Source organism: Cucurbita moschata, unplaced genomic scaffold (genome assembly GCF_002738365.1).
Source record: "Cucurbita moschata cultivar Rifu unplaced genomic scaffold, Cmos_1.0 Cmo_Scf00004, whole genome shotgun sequence".
Lineage (NCBI taxonomy): Eukaryota > Viridiplantae > Streptophyta > Magnoliopsida > Cucurbitales > Cucurbitaceae > Cucurbita > Cucurbita moschata.
In genome coordinates this window covers 1,208,650-1,230,873 of record NW_019268520.1, presented here as the reverse complement: position 1 = coordinate 1,230,873, position 22,224 = coordinate 1,208,650, and the positions used below count along the sequence as shown (strand labels likewise).

Below are 22,224 nucleotides of genomic sequence, written 5' to 3'. Positions count from 1 at the left end.
TAGACGTCCCATCATCCATGGCTTACTCCTACTTGGTTGTATCTCCAACTGTAGGGCCTCATCAAAGGGTTGTGGTTCCCTTTCATCAGCAACATATAGTGTAATGAAGGTACATACATATCTGGTACTCTGATAGTACAGAATGATCTTCTCAACACCAGTTCAGGTGTCACTTGCTCTAATGCCGATTCCTCCGCAACAACTTCAGGAGTTTGTTGAGTATCTGCTACAAGATCACTAGGTGATTTTCTCCGCAACTCAACCTCAACTTCCACTTGCTTTGTTGTCTTGGAATCTTGCTCCACATCTGGTTCCTCAGTAGTAGTCTTAGGAGTTTCTTGAGTATCTGTTACAAGATCACTAGGTGAGTTTCCCTGCAACTCAAGCTCAACTCCCACTTGCTTCGTGGTCTTGGAACCTTGCTCCACCTCTGGTTCTTCAGCAATAGTCTCAGGAGTTTCATGAGTATCTGCTACAACATCACTAGGTGAGTTTTCCTGCAACTCAAGCTCAACTCTCACTTGCTTCGTCGAACCTTGCTCCATATATGATTCCATTTCCAACTGCACTTTCTTCAATTCTCTGGCAGTCTTTGTGAAGCTAACTCGTTTCTGCTTGCTCATAACGTAGTTCTCACAACGACCCACATCAACAGATTTCAGACCTTCCTTTCGCAGCCAGCGTCTTCATTCCTTTCACGCTCATATGTCCAAGTCTATTGTGCCATAGACCTTAATTGGAACCACTCTTAGCAACAACAGCTATGTTCATACACCCTGCAGTGGTGTATAAGGTTCCAGATTTTGAGCCACGTGCTACCACCGTAGCACCCTTCATAATCTTCCATGAACTCTTCCCTAACTTTGTTGCATAACCTGTGCTGTCCAACTGACCAATAGAGATCAGATTCTTCTTAAGACCAAGAATATATCTGACATCCTTTAATGTCCACTGATTTCCTACCGGAGTTTTTGTGCAGACATCTCCTTTTTCTTTGATCTCCAAATCTTTGTTGTTGGCAAGATACACCTTCTCGAAATTTCCAGACTTGAAATTCCAGAACTCTTTATTTGGAGAAGAATGAAAAGATGCACCTGAATCCAAAATCCAGGATTCAATCGAATTGTCCACGCTGAAGACTAGAGCATTCCCAATGTCTTCTGTTGAATTGATAGAATCATCATCATCTCCAGATTTGTTATTCTACTTCCTCTTTGGTCTTGTACAACCTGTCCGAAAGTGATATTTTTCTCCACAATTCCAACACGTTACGTTTTGTCTATTTGGAGATTTTTCTCGGTTCTTTGATTTTGATCGCCCTTTGTTTGGGTCCTTCGGTTTACTTCTTCCCCTTCGATCAACATTGAGAGCATTGCCTGATGAATCTCCAGTTTCCCGTTTGCGAATACTTTCGCTGAGAACTACATCTCGAATTTCAGCAAACTTCAATTTATCAGATCCTCGGAAACTGCTGATTGCGGCAACAACAGTATCCCATGACTCGGGTAAGGATGACATCAAAATCAACGCTTTAATTTCATCTTCGAAATTAATTTCCACCGAACTCAGTTGACTTATGATCATATTGAATTCATTTATATGATCAGCAACAGATCCACCTTCAGACATCTGTAGATTGAACAATCTCCGCATCAAATACACCTTGTTCATAGCCGACGGTTTTTCATACATGTTTGACAGCGCCTTCAATAGATCCGGCGTTGTCTTCTCCTTGATAATGTTGAACGCCACGTTTCTGGATAGCGTCAACCGAATCAGCCCCAAGGCTTGTCGATCCTTGAGCTTCCACTGTTCCATGGTCATGGTATCCGACTTCACCCCCAACAGAGGTTCGTGAAGATCTTTCTGGTGCAGATAATCTTCAATCTGCATCTTCCAGAAACCGAAATTGGATCCATCGAACTTCTCAATTCCAATCTTTGAACTTTCCATCTTCACAAATCATGATGAATTTCGCCTAGCTCTGATACCAGTTGTTAGGATCGCACAACAAAGCACACGCTCGATCTAGATGAACACAAAGAACAAGACAGAGAAAAGTGCAAGGAGAACTCTGGCTAAAAGGATTTTTTTATTGATGACTTCACGTATGTACAGTAAGAGATAATTACAGAGAATAGAAAGTATATTTTCAAAGCTCTACCGGACGGGATATATATATAGTTCAGTTTACTATATATAACTTTACCAGATTTAACCATCTACTATATATAGCTATTTACCATATATAGCTTTACCGGATATAGCTTTACCAAATATAGCTTTACCGGATATAACCGTTGACCAAGCTATAAATAAGCAGCAAGCTCCATAATCTAACATATAGGCTGCTTATGAGAAGACCAAGCTACTGCTCCTCTGCTCATCATAACCACATAGCCTGAAGTACTCTTGCAATCTTCCATGTCTCCGACATAATCACTATCAGTAAATCCAATTAAATCACTAACTCCCCCATTTCTATAAAATACACCATAATCTACCGCACCTTTCAAGTACCTTACAACCCTTTTAGCTGCTGCAAAATGTTATTGTGTTGGACATGCCATAAAACGACTAATCAAACTTACAACAAGCATGAGATCAAGACGAGTAGCTGTGAGATATATAAGACTTCCCACTATTTGTTTATACAAAATTACATTTACTCTTGCACCATTTTCATCTTTCCCAATTTTCTGTCCTGGAGCAATGGGATTACAAATAAAATTGTAATTCTCTATGCCAAATCAATTTAAAACTTAGCAACATACTTTCTTTGACATATAAAAATACAATCTAATCTTTGTATTACCTCTATTCCAAGAAAAAATCTCATTTGACCTAAGTCAGTCATATCAAACTCTATCTTCATGGAACGTTTAAATTCCTCCAATAATTCTTCATCGTCTCTAGTAAATAAAAGATCATCAACATAAATGCTTACAATAAGAATTTTACCTCCCTTCCTCTTGATGAAGAGTGTCTGCTCACTGGAACTGCTTTTGAATCCTTCCTTAATGAAGTAGGATTCTATTAGACTAAACTAGGTTCTAGGTGCTTGTTTGAATCCGTAGAGAGCCTTTCGGAGTTTGTACACCATCTCCCCCCTTTCCTTTTTCTTATAGCCTGTTGGTTGTTCAACAAAAATATCTTCTTTGAACTCGCCATATAAAAAAGCAATGATTATTCTCACAGTATTCATTTTGGCCATAGGTGCGTACATTTCAGTATAATCAATTCCATGCTTTTGTGTGTAGCCTTTTACAACCAATCTTGCTTTGTATTTATTAACTTCTCTAGACTCATTTAGCTTGATTTTATAAATCCGTTTCACTCGTATTTTCTTTGCTCCAGCGGGTAGAACCACTAAATTCCATGTTTGATTTTTTTTTTCTTCAATGGATTTGATTTCTTCATCTATAGCCAATCTCTATTTTGGGCTTTTGACAGCTTCCTCAAAATTCACAGGATCTAAAATCATCAAGAATGCCATATTTTCTTATCCTCTTCAGATAAGCCTTCATTGGAATTATAATCTGCTAACCATACAAGTGGATGTCGATTTCTCCCATCCTTTATTGTTAAATCTAGTGCAACAGTTACTGGAAAATTGTTTTCAGCAACTGGTTCAATTGTTTCAGCAATCGGTTTAGTCATTTCCTCTATGATTTCTCCTCCTTTGGCTGTGTTCTTATCAATTTCAATATTTTTCCCCTGTCCAATTTTGTTTCACCTTAAAAAAATGTCCAATCCCATTCACGATTTTCCTCGAAAGCTACATTACGACTTACTATAATTTTATTTGTTGTTGGATGAAACATTCGATAGTCTTTGGATTCACTGTTGACTCCAAATAAAACACATGTTATACTTTTATCTTCAAGTTTGCTTCTCTTGGCATCTAGAATATGGACATGTCCCACGCATCCAAAAACTGTAGAAAATAAATTGCTCTGATACCAATTTATAGAAAAATAAAGCCGCTCCGATACCAACTTGAGAGAAAAAAACGCTTGCTCTGAACCTAACTCGTTTAGATAATTCTCACGACTCTTTAAAGGGGGTGTCGAAAGAGGAGAGACAAGGAGACAAATAAGTTCTCAAAAGGTTTTTTTGTATTACACACTAACTCAGATTGGTTTGCTGTGCTGCTCTCTGATGTTCTTCCTTCTCACTTGTTCTTTTCTCTCTCCCGTTTATAATGATAGGTAAAGCCCTTTTTATAGTTTTTCACAAGGCTAAGTTTAGCCCTAACTGCCCCATCACTTTCCTCTCTCTCATAAGTCATTTCTCTCTCAAATTTAATAATGTTTTTTCTCTCTCCTACATTTAAGTTTATTTCTCAACAAAACTCCCTCGTAAACTTAAATGCTCCTACTATCCGTCATGCCAATCATCTTCTTGTATTTGTCCAAAAATACTTTCGGTAGTGGTTTTTTAAAGATGTTCGCAACTTGATCCTGACTTGCCACATGCAGCAATTTCATGTTTTCTTCCTTCACATGATCTCGGATAAAGTGAAATTGAACATCAATGTGTTTGCTTCTTTCATGGTTCACTGGGTTCTTGGCCAACTCAATTGCTGATTTGTTGTCAACTTGTATTATGGTTGCACCTCGTTGCTTTAGCTCCATCTCACTCAACAAATTTCTAAGTCATATTGCATGGCACACACACCAAGATGCTGCTACATACTCAGCTTCACACGTCGAGAGTGTCACGATCGGTTTTTTCTTTGAAAGCCAAGTAAATGTTGTGTTGCCCATGAAGAATACATAACCCGATGTACTTTTTCGATCGTCTATGTCTCCGCACCAATCACTTTCGGAATAACCAACTAATTTGTAATCTTCTGTCTTGAGTAAAATAATCAGTGATAATGTTCCTTGAACGTATCGTAGGATTCGCTTCAACGCCTTCCAATGTGAATAAATTGGCTCCTCCATGAATTGGCTTACTATGCCGACACTTAGTAAAAGATCTGGTCTTATACATGTAAGATAGCGAAGGCTTCCCACCAGGCTTCGGTACCTACTTGTACCTACTCGTTCACCTCCATCGTACTTTGAGAGCTTTGCAACTAGTTCCATTGGTGTGGATACCAGGTTGCAATTTTTCATCTTGTACTTCTTCAAAATTTCCTTTGCATATTTCTCATGTGATATAAAAATACCTGTTTCTCCTTGTTTAACTCCAAACCAAGGAAAAATTTCAACAGGCCTAAGTATGTCATCTCAAATTCTCGCGTCATTATGCTTTTGAATTCTTCTATCATTTCATCATTGTTGCCTGAGAAAATGAGGTCATCGACATAAAGAGCGACAAGTATCACTTTACCTCCACTCTTTTTTGTATAAAGTGAATGTTCGTGGGGACATTGCTTGTACCCATTTTCCTTGAAGTATGTGTCGATATGAGTATTCCATACTCTCGGTGCTTGTTTCAACCCGTAAAGCGCCTTCTTTAGTTTTTAGTACCTTCTTCTCTTCTCCAATTTTCACATACCCGGGAGGTTGTTCGAGATATACTTCTTCTTCAAGCACACCATTCAAGAATGCTGATTTGACATCCATTTGAAAAATCGGCCATTTGAATTGGGCTGCTTGGGAAATGATCAATCGGATTGTCTCCATTCTAGTGACGGGAGGAAACACTTCATCATAGTCGATTCCCGCCTTTTACTTATATCCCTTTGCAACAAGTCGCGCTTTGTACCACTCAATCTCGCCTTGAACATTCATCTTTTTCTTAAATACCCACTTCACACCTATGGGCTGACTTCCTTCCGGTAATTCTGTCACTTCCCATGTGTTGTTGCGATGGATCGCTTTAATCTCCTCATCCATGGCAGTTTGCCACTTCATGTCTCGCACCGCTTCTTCAAAGCTGATATTTTCAGCATCTGCCAAAAGACATACAAGGTGCACCTCATCTGTTGAGTCATATAAATCTCGCAAACTTCGCATTTTGGGTTGTCGTGGTTCATCTTCATCATCGAAATTTTTTGGGTTTGTTGGTGCACTTGTTGGTGCAGCAACTGATGATTCTCCAACTTCGATATTGACTTTTGTCAAATTGTTCCAGTCCCGTTTGCTTGCTTCATTTACTCGCACATTACGACTTGGTTCTTTGAAACCGTCTTCGACCACCTCCCATGCGTCTTGCGAACCGAGAAGAGCTTTCATTTGGATGCTCCAATTCTCGTAGTTCGTCTTCGTCAATCGTGGTAGCGACATTTGTCCCATCTTGTTCGCCATCGGCTCTTATGCCAATTTGTAGAAAATAAATTGCTATGATATCAAGTTGTAGAAAAATAAAGTCGTTGGAAGAAAAAAATAACAGAGAGAGAGAGAGAGAGAATTGCAATTTGATTTGCTAAAAAAGGAGGTGATTTTTACTCGTGAACAGATTCCGTCCTTAAAGCGGATCTCCGAGAGCTCCTTCCGCAGCTACCCGATGTTGGATTCCCGCACTCACTACACACCAACCACAACAACCCGACGGGATTTGATTCCCTCCCAGGTCGATTGCCTTCCCTTCGGCTTGACGGCGTGCCACGACGTCGGCCTCATCGTGGCGGTGATGGAGATGCCGGCACTTGGCGGTGGTGCGAAGGAGTGAGCGAGCCTGCTCGAGATGGACCCCACGATGTGTGTATTTTCGCGCTTTGCATTTTCTTCTACTCGAACCTGAGACCTGTGTGTTATTAGATCGACGCTCTAACTACTTGAGCTATTCAACTTGACTGTTGATAAGGTTGGTTCTTCTATAATGATATACCATCGATTCAAATTTTTCCTTGTCAACTGATTCACCCATTTAAACAATTAACTGATTCACCCATTTAAACAATTAACTCTCCTCAAAATGATGGAGAGTGACCAACTAAATCTGTGACATTTCTTTTGAAATAGCCGCCTACAAAATTGGTAATCCATTCGAGGTGTTTGTAAAATGGTGAAAGGAAAATATTTAATCAAACTAATTAAAACGTGAAAACCTAAATAAGGAAACCAACAGGCTTTTATCTAACAACCAACTTGAGAGAAAAAAACGCTCGCTCTGAATCTAACTCGTTTAGATAATTCTTACGACTCTTTAAAGAGGGTGTTGAAAGGGGATAGACAAGAGACAAAGAAGTTCTCAAAAGGTTTTTTGTATTACACACTAACTCAGACAGGTTTGCTTTGCTGCTCTCTGATGTTCTGTATTACACACTAACTCAGACCGGTTTGTTGTGCTGCTCTCTGATGTTCTTTCTTGTTCTCACTTGTTCTTTTCTCTCTACCTTTTACAACTATAGGTAAATAGGTAAGACACTTTTTATAGTTTTTACTAAGGATAAGTTTAGCATAACTCCCCCATCACTTTTCTCTCTCCCATAAGTCATTTCTCTCTCAAATTTCATAATGGTCTTTTGGACCGAATTTAAAACCAAAAAAATACTTTCATAATTACTTTTTTTTTCTCTCTCCTACATTTAAGTTTATTTCTCACCAAAAACATAATCTATTGATATGGTTTCACTCTGCTCCAAGCCTCTTCTGGTGTCATGTCTTTTACTGCAAGAGTGGGTGATCGATTCAAAATGTGAATCGTCCACCTGACAGGCTTCAGGCCATGAATTTCTAGGCACTTTCTTCTCTGTCAACATAGCTCTTACCAAGTTCATCACAATGCGATTTTTGTGTTCGGCCACTCCATTTTGCTGTGGGGTATAGGCTGTGATCAATTGTGTCTTCACTCCATGCTATTTGCAAAAATCGTTGAATTCTGCTGAGTTGAATTCTCCCCCTCTATCTGTTCTTAAACATTTTATTGGCATTCCAATTCCCTTTTCCATCATTGTTTTGAAACATTTGAAATGATAAAATGTTTCTGATTTTTCTACAAGAAAATAATTTCATGCCTTCCTTGAAAAATCATCTATAAAGCACAACAAGTACCTTTTCTGGCCACATGAAGCTAGTGAAATTGGACCACACTGATCTGCATGAACAAGACCCAATTTTTTCGCTGCTCTCCATTTACGCATTTTTGGAAATGGAGTCTGATGTTGCTTGCCTTTAATACATGCCTCACAAGTGGTGTTTGGAGCTACAATTTGCGGCAAGCCTTTCACCATGTTTTTATGTTTCAAGGTGCATAAGCCTTTGTAGTCGAGATGACCATAACGATGGTGCCAAAGTGTTGGCTGATCCGTATTTGAAACTTGGAGGCATCTTCCTTCATTTGTTGTGGTAGATGGTTCAGTACGCAAAATAAACAGCCGATTTGCGCTCATAATTGACTATGCTATTTTTTCTTTTTGTGGATGATAAATTCTATATACACCATCTTTAAACATCACTGCTACTCCTTTTTCTTGTAGTTGTCCAACGCTCTAGAGATTATTTTTGAGTTTAGGTACCCAATACACATTAGTAATAGTGCAACGAACCCCATGCAAAGTTAATCACTGCACCCTTTCCCACAACTTTCATACTTCTATTATTTCCAAGTTTGACAATGTGGGAAAATGTCGGTTGAGGATTGAAGATTATTGGGAGTGAGTCCCACATTGGTTAATTTAGTGGAAGATCATGGGTTTATAACTGAGGAATATTATCTCCATTGGTATGAGACCTTTTGGGGGAAGCCCGGATTGAGGAATATTGGGAGTGAGTCCCACATTGGTTAATTTAGTGGAAGATCATGGGTTTATAAGTGAGGAATACTATCTCCATTGGTATGAAACCTTTTGGGGGAAGCCCGGATTGAGGATTATTGGGAGTGAGTCCCACATTGGTTAATTTAGTGGAAGATCATGGGTTTATAAGTGAGGGATACTATCTCCATTGGTATGAGACCTTTTGGGGGAAGCCCAAAACAAAGTCATGAGAGATTATGCTCAAAGTGGCAATATCATACCATTATGGAGAGTCGTGATTCCTAACATGGTATCAAAGCCATGCCCTAAACTTAGCCATGTCAATAGAATCCTCAAATATCGAACAAAGAATTCTGAGCCTCGAAGGTGAAGTCAAAAGTGACTAAAGTGTCGAACAAAGGGTGTACTTTGTTCGAGGGCTCTAGAGAAAGTAGTCGAGCCTCGATTAAGGGGAGGCTATTTGAGAGCTCTATAAGCCTCAAGGGAGGCTTATAGTGTACTTTGTTCGAGGGCTCTAGAGAAAGGAGTCGAGCCTCGATTAAGGGGAGGCTATTCGAGAGCTCTATAAGCCTCCCAGCCTCGAAGGTGAAGTCAAAAGTGACTAAAGTGTCGAACAAAGGGTGTACTTTGTTCGAGGGCTCTAGAGAAAGGAGTCGAGCCTCGATTAAGGGGAGGCTTATAGTGTACTTTGTTTGAGGGGAGGATTGTTGAGGATTGAGGATTATTGGGAGTGAGTCCCACATTGGTTAATTTGAGGCTTAAAGTGTACTTTGTTCGAGGGGAGGATTATTGAGAATTATTGGGAGTGAGTCCTACATTGGTTAATTTCATGGAAGATCATGGGTTTATAAGTGAGGAATACAATCTCCATTGGTATGAGGCCTTTTGGGGGAAGCCTAAAGCAAAGCCATGAGAGCTTATGCTCAAAGTAGACTCATACTATTGTGGAGAGTCGTGATTCCTAACAATGTAAACATACCTTCACTTGCACACATATGGTTTGAGCAACAAGAATCTAAGAACCAAGCATTACTCCTTTTTGCTTTATGTCTTTCCATATGAGTCATTAACAGCATTTCATCCTCTTCTTCCAGCTCTGCATAATTCAATTCAACAGTTGCTTTTTGAAAGTTGATATTCCTCTTCTGTGTCCTCTGTCCCTATAAGTTCCTCTTCCTCTGTTACTTATTTCCGTTCGTCCTTCGACTTTTAGAACTTGCTCCTCCCCATTAATACTATCTAAGAACCAAGCATCACTCCTTTTTGCTTTATGTCTTTCCATATGAGTCATTAACAGCATTTCATCCTCTCCTTCCAGCTCTGCATAATTCAATTCCTTATTCATCTTTGGACATTCATATTGAAAATGACCTAAGTCATGACACCTATAACATTCAACATTCAACAGTTGCGTTTTGAAAGTTGATTTTCCTCTTCTGTGTCCTCTGCCCCTATAAGTTCCTCTTCCTCTGTTACTTATTTCCGTTCGTCCTTCGACTTTTAGAACTTGCATGACTTTCCATATGAGTCATTAACAGTATTTCATCCTCTTCTTCCAGCTCTTCATAATTCGGGTCATGACACCTATAACATTCAACATTCAACAGTTGCTTTTTGAAAGTTGATCTTCCTCTTCTGTGTCCTCTGCCCCTATAAGTTCCTCTTCCTCTGTTACTTATTTCCGTTCGTCCTTTGACTTTTAGAACTTGCTCCTCCCCATTAATATTGGATCTTCGAAATTTTTGTTCATGCACCACTAATGAACTTTGTAATTCATCCATGGACAAGTTATCAGTATCTTTGGATTCCTCAATGGATACTACAACATAAGTAAATTTTTCAGTCAGGGTACATAGAATTTTTTCTACAATTTTCTTGTCTGGCATATTTTCTCCATTGCTTCTTATCTTGTTGGAGATTATCATTACTCTTGCAAAATAATTTGTGATACTTTCATCCTTATTCATCTCTAGGATCTCAAATTCCTTCCTTAATGCATTAAGAAGAGATTTTTCACTTTTTGGTTTCCACAAAATTTTTGCTTCATTGAGTCCCAAACAATCTTGGTTGTGCGACCATCCAAGATTTGTTCAAAGATAGTATGATCAACTGCCTAGAAGAGGTAATGCTTTACTTGGTGATTTTTGAGTCTAGCATCATCAAGGTGGCCCTTTTGTGCCTCAGTCAACATTGTTCTTTCATATGGTTCTGAGAAACCAATCTCTACCACACTCCATAGACCCTTTGCTCTGAGCAAATTTTCCATCTGCTCACTCCAATGATCATAGTGACCATCGAAGTGAGGGATTTTCGCTAAAGTTTTGTCTTCACTCATACTCTCTCTATTTGATCACTAAAAAAATTGCAACTCTGATACCAATTGTTAGGTTTTGACAGAAGAATAACTAAGCCAGAAACATAAACCATTAAAATTTGAAGTGATGATATTATTGAAAACTGAACTTCTCTTTTATCACTTTAGAAATAACCATAAATAGAAACAAATCTTGAAAACAAATCTTGGAAAATATTTAAACTAAATACCTGAAAATACTCTAACTATTTTGACCTAATCAAATTCTTCCAACACTAACCGACCTGCAACACAGAATCAATGGGTCGGGGTGCCCAACAACAGCAGGGGCGAGCTGTAGCCCATGCAACTACAACCAAGCAAGTCGATGCGCCTGACGTGGTTATTATAGGTACACTATCTGTCTTTGGTCATTTAGATTTAGTATTATTTGATTCGAGTTCTACACACTCGTTTGTGTCACAGAAATTCGTTGAGTTAGCTCACCTAGAAAAGGAACCCTTAGAGATCATCCTATCACTGTCCATCCCTACTCACGAGCTATTAAGCCACTCATAGGGTTAAGGGAGGTAGTGTAATAGCGTCAGGACATGTCATAGAAGCTACATTAATAGTGTTGAGTATGCAAGAGTTTGATGTCATCTTGGGTTTGGATTGACTATGCGAGAATCGCGCTCTAATAGATTGTGAAACTCGAATAGTGACTTTCAAACTCTCGTCAGGGGATAATTTTACATACAAGGGAGCCACTTTCAAGAGAACCCTAAGCGTCATAACAGCACCGAAGGCTAAGAAGATGATTCAACAGTAACGAGCAGACAGCCTCATCAGTATACATCGTCAGGGAGTTCTTAGATGTTTTCCTAGAGGATTTGCATGGTTTGCCCCCAGTCAAGGAAGTTGACTTTCGGATCGACCTAGAACCAGGAACTACGCCGATCTCTAAGACACCCTACAAAATGGGACCTATAGAACTCAGGGAATTGAATGAATAGTTACAGGAGCTGTTGGATAAGAGTTTCATTCGACCCAGTGTATTGCCATGGGAAGCCCTATTCTGTTTGTCAAGAAGAAGGATAGATCTCTATGTCTGTGTATAGATTATAGAGAGCTGAATAAGGTCACTATAAAAAATAAGTATTCCCTCTCGAGAATCGATGACTTGTTTGATCAACTACAAGGAGCAACGATTTTCTCCAAAATTGACTTGAGGTTAGGGTATCACCAGTTGAGGATAAGAGATGAGGATATACCCAAGACGGTCTTTAGAAGTCGCTATGGACATTACGGGTTTCTTGTCATGTCCTTTGGCTTTACTAATGCACCAGTAAGCATGAAGGGTACCTGAGGAAAGTTCTGACAGTACTTAGAGCCCAGCGGCTGTATGCCAAGTTTTTCAAGTGCGAGTTTTGGCTGTCTAGGCTAAACAAAGACCTAGAATGGGATATCTCTAGAATATCATGCATTTAGGCCCGTGAAAGGATGACCAGCGGACCCAGACCCCAGTGTTCTAGACCACGGTAGGCTTGAGAGACCTTGCACGAGAATCCTAGAGATGAATGAATCCAAGTCTAAACCACCAAGATTTGCCCTAGAAAGACCTAGTAGGACACCATGGTAACTGTAGACAACCGAGGTAGCCCACTAGACTTGAGCAGAGTGGATAGTGTCACTAGAATCTCCAATTCCCTCTCTACTCTGATACCATACCTTTGAGACAATACTCCGATACCGAGATCGTTGAGTCAGGCAGAGCCGGACAGGATAATGTGATTTGTGCCCCAACCTACTGTTGATAACTAAAGGGTCTCCTAAACAGGACCACTGAGCCGTAGGAACCCGTCCTTGAGTAGGGGTGCGTGGGACCACGTAGAACGACCTAGTAGCTGACCGGCTCACAGAGGATCACAACCCCCTGATTTTAGTGGTAGTGTGGTCCTGTGGGAGGGCTGTCAGATAACCACCACGGATGATGTTTAGAGAGCGATACTGATTCAGATCCAGCCACACTGTCCCCTCAATTTTAGTCGTGAGATCGAGCCTCATTCCAGGACACTGATCATCAATTGCATAAGATGGGCAAGCCACCAGAGTTGTAGAAAAGAGAGTTGCAACTTAGTCCGCACTCCCTAAAACCCGGAGACAAGGTTACAGATACCTACTAAGATAAGGATGCGAAAAGAGTCTATAAGTAGTTTCCTTAATGAGTATTCTTATACTATCCCTTTGTACTCTACTTTTTCAGGTGAGTGATGTCATTGATCGAGGCGGGAGCGCGTGTGTGAGTCTTAAAGCCACAGAGGAGTGTCCCGGGCATCTAGGAGTCTATACATATTCATGCATAGATATGTCATACATTTTGTAACTCATAAACATCTTCTATGAAATTCATTCATTACTTGAACAATCGAAAAATTAAACCCATCACAAGACTGGTGTTACTGAAATAATGAAAGAGATCTTGGGTTACGTATATAAAGAGATTAGAAGAGGAAAGGTGAAGACGATTGAAGTGGAATGAAATGAGTGGCCTTTGGGTCTGTTTTTATACGTAAGATAAAGCCAATTGCCATTGCCACTACCACTCACCACCACCACAAAGATGTGTTTTTTTCTTTTAAATAACTTTGTAATGAGTAATAAATGGTTGAAGACAAATTCAATTAAGGGTAATTAGTTAACATATTAATTATTTAACAGGCTCATATTCAAAGTCTCTTGAAATGAAAATACTTGCTTAATATAACTATCCTCGTTAAGTTTATACTAATTTTCATTTTGGTTGATGCTCTTAATTTGTAAGAATATTTTATGATATATTAAATACAATAAAAATAAGTCGAAGAATAATACAATTTAAAGCAATAAATTGTTGATTGATACCCAAAAAAAACGACAATCCACTTAATATTTATTGACAAGTTAGGTGAATTGTTTTGAATAGAACCAGGGCTTAGAGATGGAGAATTCGACATAAATCTATTATTAAAAATAAACAGGAAGGGATCGAAAAAGTAAGGTGAAAGTAGGAGAAAAAGAGAAAGTTGAAGAAAAGGAAGCACATTGGAGAAGAAACTTAGCCCCAACGCCTTAAACATTTGAATCATACAATCTAAGTGTTTTAGAAAATAGATTAAAATTAGTCAAAAGTATCTGTGAACCTAATTAAAAGCAAAGAAACACCAATTGAAAGAAAAGAAAAGATCAGTAGATTGTTAAATTGTTTTAAATAGTTTGTAGGTAAATAATATTATAATAAACATATATTTTCAATCTCTATAAGTAATTCTGAAATATATTTTAAAATCATAGTATCAAATAAATAAATGGTGTGTATAGACATTATATTTATCAGAGATAGTTATGTCTGAAACACTAACAATAAAAAATGAGATCTTTAATAAAAACAATGTATATATAAATGTATGCATATAAATATATAAACATTTCAACACTCTATTCATACAAAGTTTTAATGTTTGGATGAAATTTAACACGTGGACCACTATAAATTAGAGAAATAGTTTTGCAAAGGTTCGAATTTGAAATTGATGTCATGGGCCCACATAGGCTGACTTGGATTTCAAAGTATGAAATTAAACTTTCATTAAGGATAAATTAGTGGCACCAACGTACGCTAATCAATTAAGTGGACTTACTATCGGCATGGTCAGAAAGTTATCTTATGTATGATGACACGTGCCCAATAGCCCCTACACGTATCATGTATTTGATGATATAATATGATATGGTATGATGATATGATACGTTACGATGACGTGATATGTTATAATGATATGATACGTTACAATGACGTGATATGTTACAATGATATGATATGTTATGACGATGTGATATGTTATGACGATATGATATGTTAGGATGATATGTTATGTTATGATGACATGACATATTGTATTATGACATGAATATGATTGACAATCAAATGCATGACATGTTATATAATATGTATGAAAATAGGAAGCTTTACGATGCATAACCCCTAAATAATGTTATGAATGATATGATTTATGAAAGCTTATACATGCATATTACCTAAGGTAATATGTGAGGAATAAATGTGATTGTGCTGTCTGATTTATTTAAGATGAAAAAGTATAGGGACCTTAGGTATAATTGTATGTTCACATGCATCAAGATACTTTCCTTTTATGATGAGTATAGACACGCACACTATAATGATGAGATTATCATCATATTTGGCATGATGCATGATGGTCATTGTACCTCCGAGTGTTTGGCTACAATCTAGAGGAGTTGGCCCAACGAGCAGGCCTACAGGCTTTGTGAGCTCGCCTAGTAAGTCCACGTTCGCACGTGTGGTTCGTGTGTAAAGAAGTATTATACATTCAATTCGCCTGAGGCCACTTAGAAGACTATAATTTTAAATGTGGTATAAGTTGATTACCTTCTTTTATGAAATTACTTTAAAGGAATGTTTGTGCACCTTAAGCCAGTAGAAAATTAACTTAGAAAATTAAAGTCGTTACATAAAAAGAATTGACTATCGTGTTTTGTGAAAGGCGAGCTAGATGGTGGACATGCATCAACGGTGTTGAAGCAAATTAATCCAAGTGGTCCCACTGACCTAAATATTCAATAAGAACCAGAAATAATTAAGTTTCTTAATTAACCTAGAAATGAGCAACTCTTTTTATGGTAGTGGTCAGTGACACTGGCAGGTTGCTCTGTCTTTCCCATAAAATAATCCCCAAAGGGCCACTCACCTCATCCCACTTCAATCACCTTCAACTTCCCTCTTCTCATATCTTTAATTTATATAACTCAAACTCTGTTTCATTTCAACCCCAAAACAAAACCAATCTTTTCCATAATCCACCATCATGTCGACTGATACCTCTGCAGTTTCCGGCCAAATTGTGTGTGTCACCGGCGCTGGAGGCTTCATTGCTTCTTGGCTTGTAAAGCTTCTTCTCGAAAAGGGCTACACCGTTCGAGGAACTGTTCGAAACCCAAATGATCAAAAGAATGCTCATTTGAAGCACTTGGATGGAGCTAATGAGCGTCTGTCTCTGTTTCGAGCTGATCTTCTCGATTTTGAAAGCCTCAAAGCAGCTATTATGGGCTGTGATGGTGTTTTCCACACTGCCTCTCCAATGACTGATGATCCCGTAAGAACTTCACTTCAAAACTTAGTTTTTTTCTTTCTTAGGAACCAGAACAATAATAATAACTCACATCAATTTACAGGAAAAGATGGAAGAAGCCATAATTGGGAGTAAGAATGTCATGACCGCCGCCGCAAAAGCAAAAGTTCGACGAGTGGTGTTCACATCATCCATCGGCGCCGTCTACATGAATCCTAACCGAAGCCCCGACACGGTGGTGGATGAGTCTTGTTGGAGTGACCTTGACTTTTGCAAGAACACCAAGGTAACATATAAAAAAATAAAAATAAAAATAAAAATAAAAAAAACCCTTTAATTAACTAAGAAAAATACATGAATTAAAGTGTGGAAATTATGTACAGAATTGGTATTGCTATGCCAAGACAGTAGCAGAGCAGGCAGCATGGGCAGTGGCAGAAGAAAAAGGAGTGGATTTAGTAGTGGTGAACCCAATGTTGGTATTGGGGCCTCTATTGCAAGAGGCTGTGAATACGAGTGTGGTTCATATAATGAAGTATTTGACAGGGTCAGCCAAGACATATGTAAACGCAGTTCAAGGATATGTTGATGTTAGGGATGTGGCCAAAGCCCATGTCTTGGTTTATGAAGCTCCTTCAGCTTCCGGCAGATATATATGTGTTGAGAGTATGCTTCACCGTGGAGAACTGGTTGATATTCTTGCAGAGTATTTTCCAGAGTATCCCCTCCCAACCAAGTAAATTTAATTTCAATTCAATGTATTATTTGTTAATTAGATGTAATTTGATTATTGAGAATAATGTGTTTTGTTTAATGAAATGATTATAGGTGTTCTGATGAGGTGAATCCCAGAAAGAAGCCTTATAAATACAGTGTTGAGAAGCTGAAGTCATTGGGAGTGGAGTTCATACCAATCAAACAATGCATATATGAAACTGTGAGGAGTTTGCAACAAAAGGGTCATCTTCCACTTCCCTCCAAACTTCAACAATGATGTTTTCATGTCTTATAATAAAAAAAGATGTGTTTTTTAGCGTTGTTGAGAATATATTTTGAGTATGGAATGATGAAGTTTGTGGTTGCTCATGTTTCTATAAACAGTCATAAACTATGCTGTTTCTTGTTTTTAAATTATTTCCAAATATGGGCCCAAATTTTGGAAACTGTGAAAACAAGTGTCCTTTTGTTTTTTTGGATAATTAAGTGGCATTAAACGAGGGAGATACTCGTGCATAGCACTCTACTCCCTCTTCTTTCATTTTTTCCATTTCTTTCTTTTGTAACGGCTAGAAATGAATTAGAAAAAAATCATAACACGATTCTCGCGATCTCAACCAAAGCAAGCTCCATGCTCTTGTCACTCTTCACATTAGTCATCCACGCCTGCCCTACACACCTTCACTCCTTCACGTTCTGCTCGACTACCCCTAGAGTACTTGTGATATAGAAAGTTAAAAAGGAAAAAGGTGAATGAAACCCTCTCCTGCTCGACGAGTGAAGAAGAGGAAGCGTATGTATTAAATGTGATCTATCGAGTGAAGGAAAAATGGGATCTGAAATTTTCATCTGTCGAGTGAAGAAGAAGGATCTGAAATTGGATCTGAAATTTTCATCTGAAATTACTTAGTATGACGTTATTCCATATTAAGAGGAGGCACATGTATTAAATGTCATGATGCATTATGGCGATGATTTTTCTAAGACACAACCTTAATTAATGTTAATGTTGATGAATGTATGAAAGTCAAGGCATGCATATTACTTAGAATTGTAAGATGTTTTAAAGATGAAAAACCATAGGAACCTCATGCATTTTGTGTGCACATATTGTTGAGCGCCGAAAGCGGAACAAATGTACTCACAACACCACAGTTACTCAAAACATACAATATGACATTCAAAACTTGATGATTTCAACAGCAGAAAGAATGTCATTATATAGCCCTCTGCTAAACCTAAAGATAAACTAACAAGCCTAAAAAGACCTTGAGAATAGGTCTTGATCCTAGAGAATAGGGCTTCTGATAGTGTTCAACAATATCCACCTTGTCATAAGATCTCCAAGTTGATAGCAATTTTGGTTGCTACCACGTCAAGACACTACTCCCTTCCGACGTTGATGAAATCCAAACAATGCTAGAACTTTTCACGAGCAATCACCTTGTCAACATATCAGCAGGGTTATCAGCAGTTCCAATTTTTAATAAACGAATATCCCCTTTGCTAATAATTTCTCGAATAAAGTGAAAACGGACATCAATGTGTTTTGTACGAGCATGATGGACTTGATTTTTTGACAAGCAAATAGTGCTCTGGCTATCACAAAATACATCTATATGTTCCTGCAAAATACCAAAGTCATTGATCAAACCATGCATCCAAATAGCTTCTTTAAAAGCTTCCGTTACTGCCATATACTCTGCTTCAGAGGTAGACAATGCAACAGTAGACTGCAATGTTGAACGCCAACAAACAGGTCCACCAGCCATAGTAAATAAATAACTCGTAGTAGATTGTCGCTTATCCAAATCACCAGCATAATCAGAATCTACATAACCAGCTACACGATTGTCAAGATTAAACATTTCTTGTTTTTGAAACTTAATACCAACATCAATAGTGCCAAGAATGTACCTAAGAATCCATTTTACAGCCTGCCAATGCTCTTTAACAGGATTATGCATATAACGACTCACCATGCTTACTGCGTATGAAAGATCAGGTCGAGTACACACCATAGCATACATCAACGCACCAACAGCATTTGTATAAGGAATGTTCTCCATATACCTTTTGTCATCGTCAGAACTTGGACACATGGAAGCACTAAGTTTGAAATGAGGAGCAAGTGGAGTACTAACGGGTTTGGTTGAATTATTCAAATTAAATCTTGACAATACCTTGCGTAGATATTGAGACTGAGTCAACTAGACTGTACCTTTTTTTCGATCTCGCTCTATCTCCATTCCAAGTATTTTCTTTGCATTGCCTAAGTCTTTCATTTCAAATGTGTTAGAAAGCTCATATTTGAGCTTATCAATCTCCACCTGTCTCTTCGAAGCAATTAACATATCATCAACATATAAGAGCAAATAGATAAACGATCCATCATCGAGACACCGATAATACACACAATGGTCAAATTGACTATGAGTATACATATGCTCTACCATGAAATGATCAAACCTTTTATACCATTGGCGAGGGGATTGCTTCAGCCCATACAAAGATTTCTTCAATCTGCATACTAAATGTTGCTGTCTAACTACTCGGAAACCGACTGGTTGCGCCATATATATTTCTTCTTCCAAATCTCCATGCAAAAAGGCAGTTTTTACATCGAGTTGTGCAAGCTCAAGATTAAATTGAGCAACCAAAGCCAACAAAATTCGAATGGAAGAATGTTTTACCACAGGTGAGAAAATTTCATTGTAATCAATACCTTCTTTTTGTGCGTAGCCTTTAGCCACAAGTCGAGCCTTATAACGTATACCAGAAGAGTCTTCCTTTTTGCAAAAACCCATTTACAACCAATTTCCTTCTTACCTTTTGGAAGTTGTACCAAATCCCAAGTTTGATTTATCTCCAATGATGCTATCTCCTGATTCACAGCTTCTTGCCAGTGTAAGCTATCCGGGCTCTGAATAGCATCTTTGTAACTATTAGGAACTCCATCAATCAAAGAGAAAGCATATGCTATCGTATCATCAAACCTTGCAGGTTTTCGAATTACCCTTCGTGGTCTATTCTTGGCGATTGACTCAGGTTCCTCCACTCTTTCATTTACAAGGCTTTGCTTCTCAAGACTTTGCTCTTTCTGTTCTAAGACATCAAAGTTATTATTTACCTGATCAATAGGTTCTTCAGGAGGAGCAACCACATCAGGAGAGAACACCACCTTCTCCGCCTGCTTCAATGCCTCGTCATTATTTTCAACTTTCTGCAAAAACATTCCAGACTCATCGAATGTCACGTCTCGACTATTAACAATCTTACTTGTTTCTGGACACCATAACCTATAGCCCTTCACACCTTTGCTAAAGCCCATAAACTTGGCTTTTTTTACTCTAGGATCCAGCTTTGAGTCTGTCACATGATAATAAGCAGGACACCCAAACACATGCAATTTATCATAATCACTAACAGGACTACGTGACCATACCTCAAGTGGAGTTCTCCCACCGTTTCCAGAAACAGGTAAACGATTCACCAAGTGAACTGCATAACTGAGAGCCTCAGCCCAAAATGCCTTACTCAATCCTGCTTGAGACAATATGCATCGAACCTTCTCTATTAATGTCTGGTTCATTCTCTCAGCAACTCCATTTTGTTGTGGCTTACCAGGAATAGTGAAGTGTCGAACGATCCCTTCATCTCGGCATACTTTAAGGAATGGATCATAAGTATATTCTCCCCCGTTGTCTGATCTCAGCTTTTTGATTTTCTTGTCCGTCTGATTCTCTACCATTTTCTTCCACTCTAGGAAGATTTGGAGAACCTCGTTTTTGTGCCTCATGAGATACATCCAAACTCTCTTCGAGTAGTTATCAATAAAGGTGACAAACCACCTCTTTCCTCCTAATGAGACATTCTTTGTGGGACCCCCCATACATCAGTGTGAACATAATCCAAAATGCCCTTTGTTTGGTGTATAGTTGTACCAAACTTCACATTTTTTTTTACCAAATATACAATGTTCACAGAAATCAATTTTTCCAGTTGTGGCGCCCTTAAGGACTCCTTGGTTCACTAATGTCTGAAGCGCCTTCTCACCAGCATGCCCGAGTCGCATGTGCCATAATTTCGATATGTCTTGTTCTTTCGAACTTGCCACAGCAGCATGCCCAATTATTGTGGTTCCGTTGAGGTAGTATATGCTACCTCTTCTAGTTCCTGTAATTGCCACCAAAGCTCCACGAGCTACTTTCAAATTCCCTCCTTCCAAAATGATGCGATAACCACTCGCATCCAAAACGCCAAGTGAAATCAAATTTTTCTTCAAGTCAGGAACATACCTCACATCTTTGAGTTTTCGTATAACCCCATCAAACATCTTGATTTGTACTGAGCCAATTCCCATTATCTTGCAAGTACTATCATTGCCCATATAGACAACTCCACCATTGAACTTTTTGAAGTCCAAAAACATCTCTTTGTTGGGACACATATGATAAGAGCACCCAGAGTCAAGAATCCATTCACTGGTTTGGCTGGCTGATAGGGAGATTGTCAAGGCATCATCTGTATCAGTGTCGTCATCTCTAACCACATTGGACTTCGACCCCTTCTCTTTCAAGATCGAACAATCTTTTTTCCAATGGCCTTTCTGTCGACAATATGCACACTCATTTTTATCAAGTTTTCTCCAATTATCAGATCTACCTCTCAACTTTAATCGAGACTCTCCACATTCGTTCCTTTTCCAAGTAGAAGTCCTTCCATGAGGAGTGAGAATATTTGAGCTAGAGCTTTGATACGTCTCCTTTTCCTTCTTTTGCATCTCATTGTTTATTAAGGCATTTGAAACATCTTCAAGATCAATATTAGTGATTCCATGCAATAGGATCGTTACTAAAAACTCGTAGGATTCCGACAAAGAGTTTAATAACAACAACGCCTTGTCCTTGTCATCAATCTTAACAACAAGATTGAGCAAATCAGTGATGATTTTGTTAAAATCATCCAAATGCTCAGCCATTGAGATACCTTCCTTGTAGTCAAAACGAAAGAGTTTCTTCTTCAAATTGAGTTTATTTTCCACACTCTTCTTCATATATTTTGCTTCAAGCTTGTCCCATAATTCTTTCGCCATGGTAACCTTCATAAATGGATATTTCTGATCCTTGCCAAGACAGGATCGAATAATTCCACAGGTTTGCCGATTTAATTTCGTCCATTCTGCTTCTGTCATGTCTTCAGGCATCTCCTCTTGGAGAGAAACATCGAGGTCTTGCATGACCAGCAAATCGCTAACTTCGCCTCGCCAAACACCAAAATTATTGGTTCCATCAAATTTCTCTACCTCGAGATTGGAACTCCACACTCTCGATCCACGTCGTGATTGTAACGACCCGGGAAAGAAAAAAAAAATATATATATAATAAATAAATGAAAACGAAAAAAAAAAA

At 38.6% G+C, this 22,224-nt stretch overlaps 1 protein-coding gene across 1 annotated transcript; it reads left to right on the top strand.

Annotated features, from left to right (window-relative positions):
• Positions 1-15,714: 15,714 nt before the first annotated feature.
• On the top strand, positions 15,715-17,287 carry LOC111441436 (cinnamoyl-CoA reductase 2-like). Its single transcript, XM_023078423.1, has 4 exons — positions 15,715-16,120; positions 16,200-16,382; positions 16,480-16,832; positions 16,925-17,287. The coding sequence occupies exons 1-4, from the start codon at positions 15,833-15,835 to the stop codon at positions 17,088-17,090; spliced, it is 990 nt and encodes a 329-aa protein (XP_022934191.1). The 5' UTR covers positions 15,715-15,832; the 3' UTR covers positions 17,091-17,287.
• Positions 17,288-22,224: the final 4,937 nt, after the last annotated feature.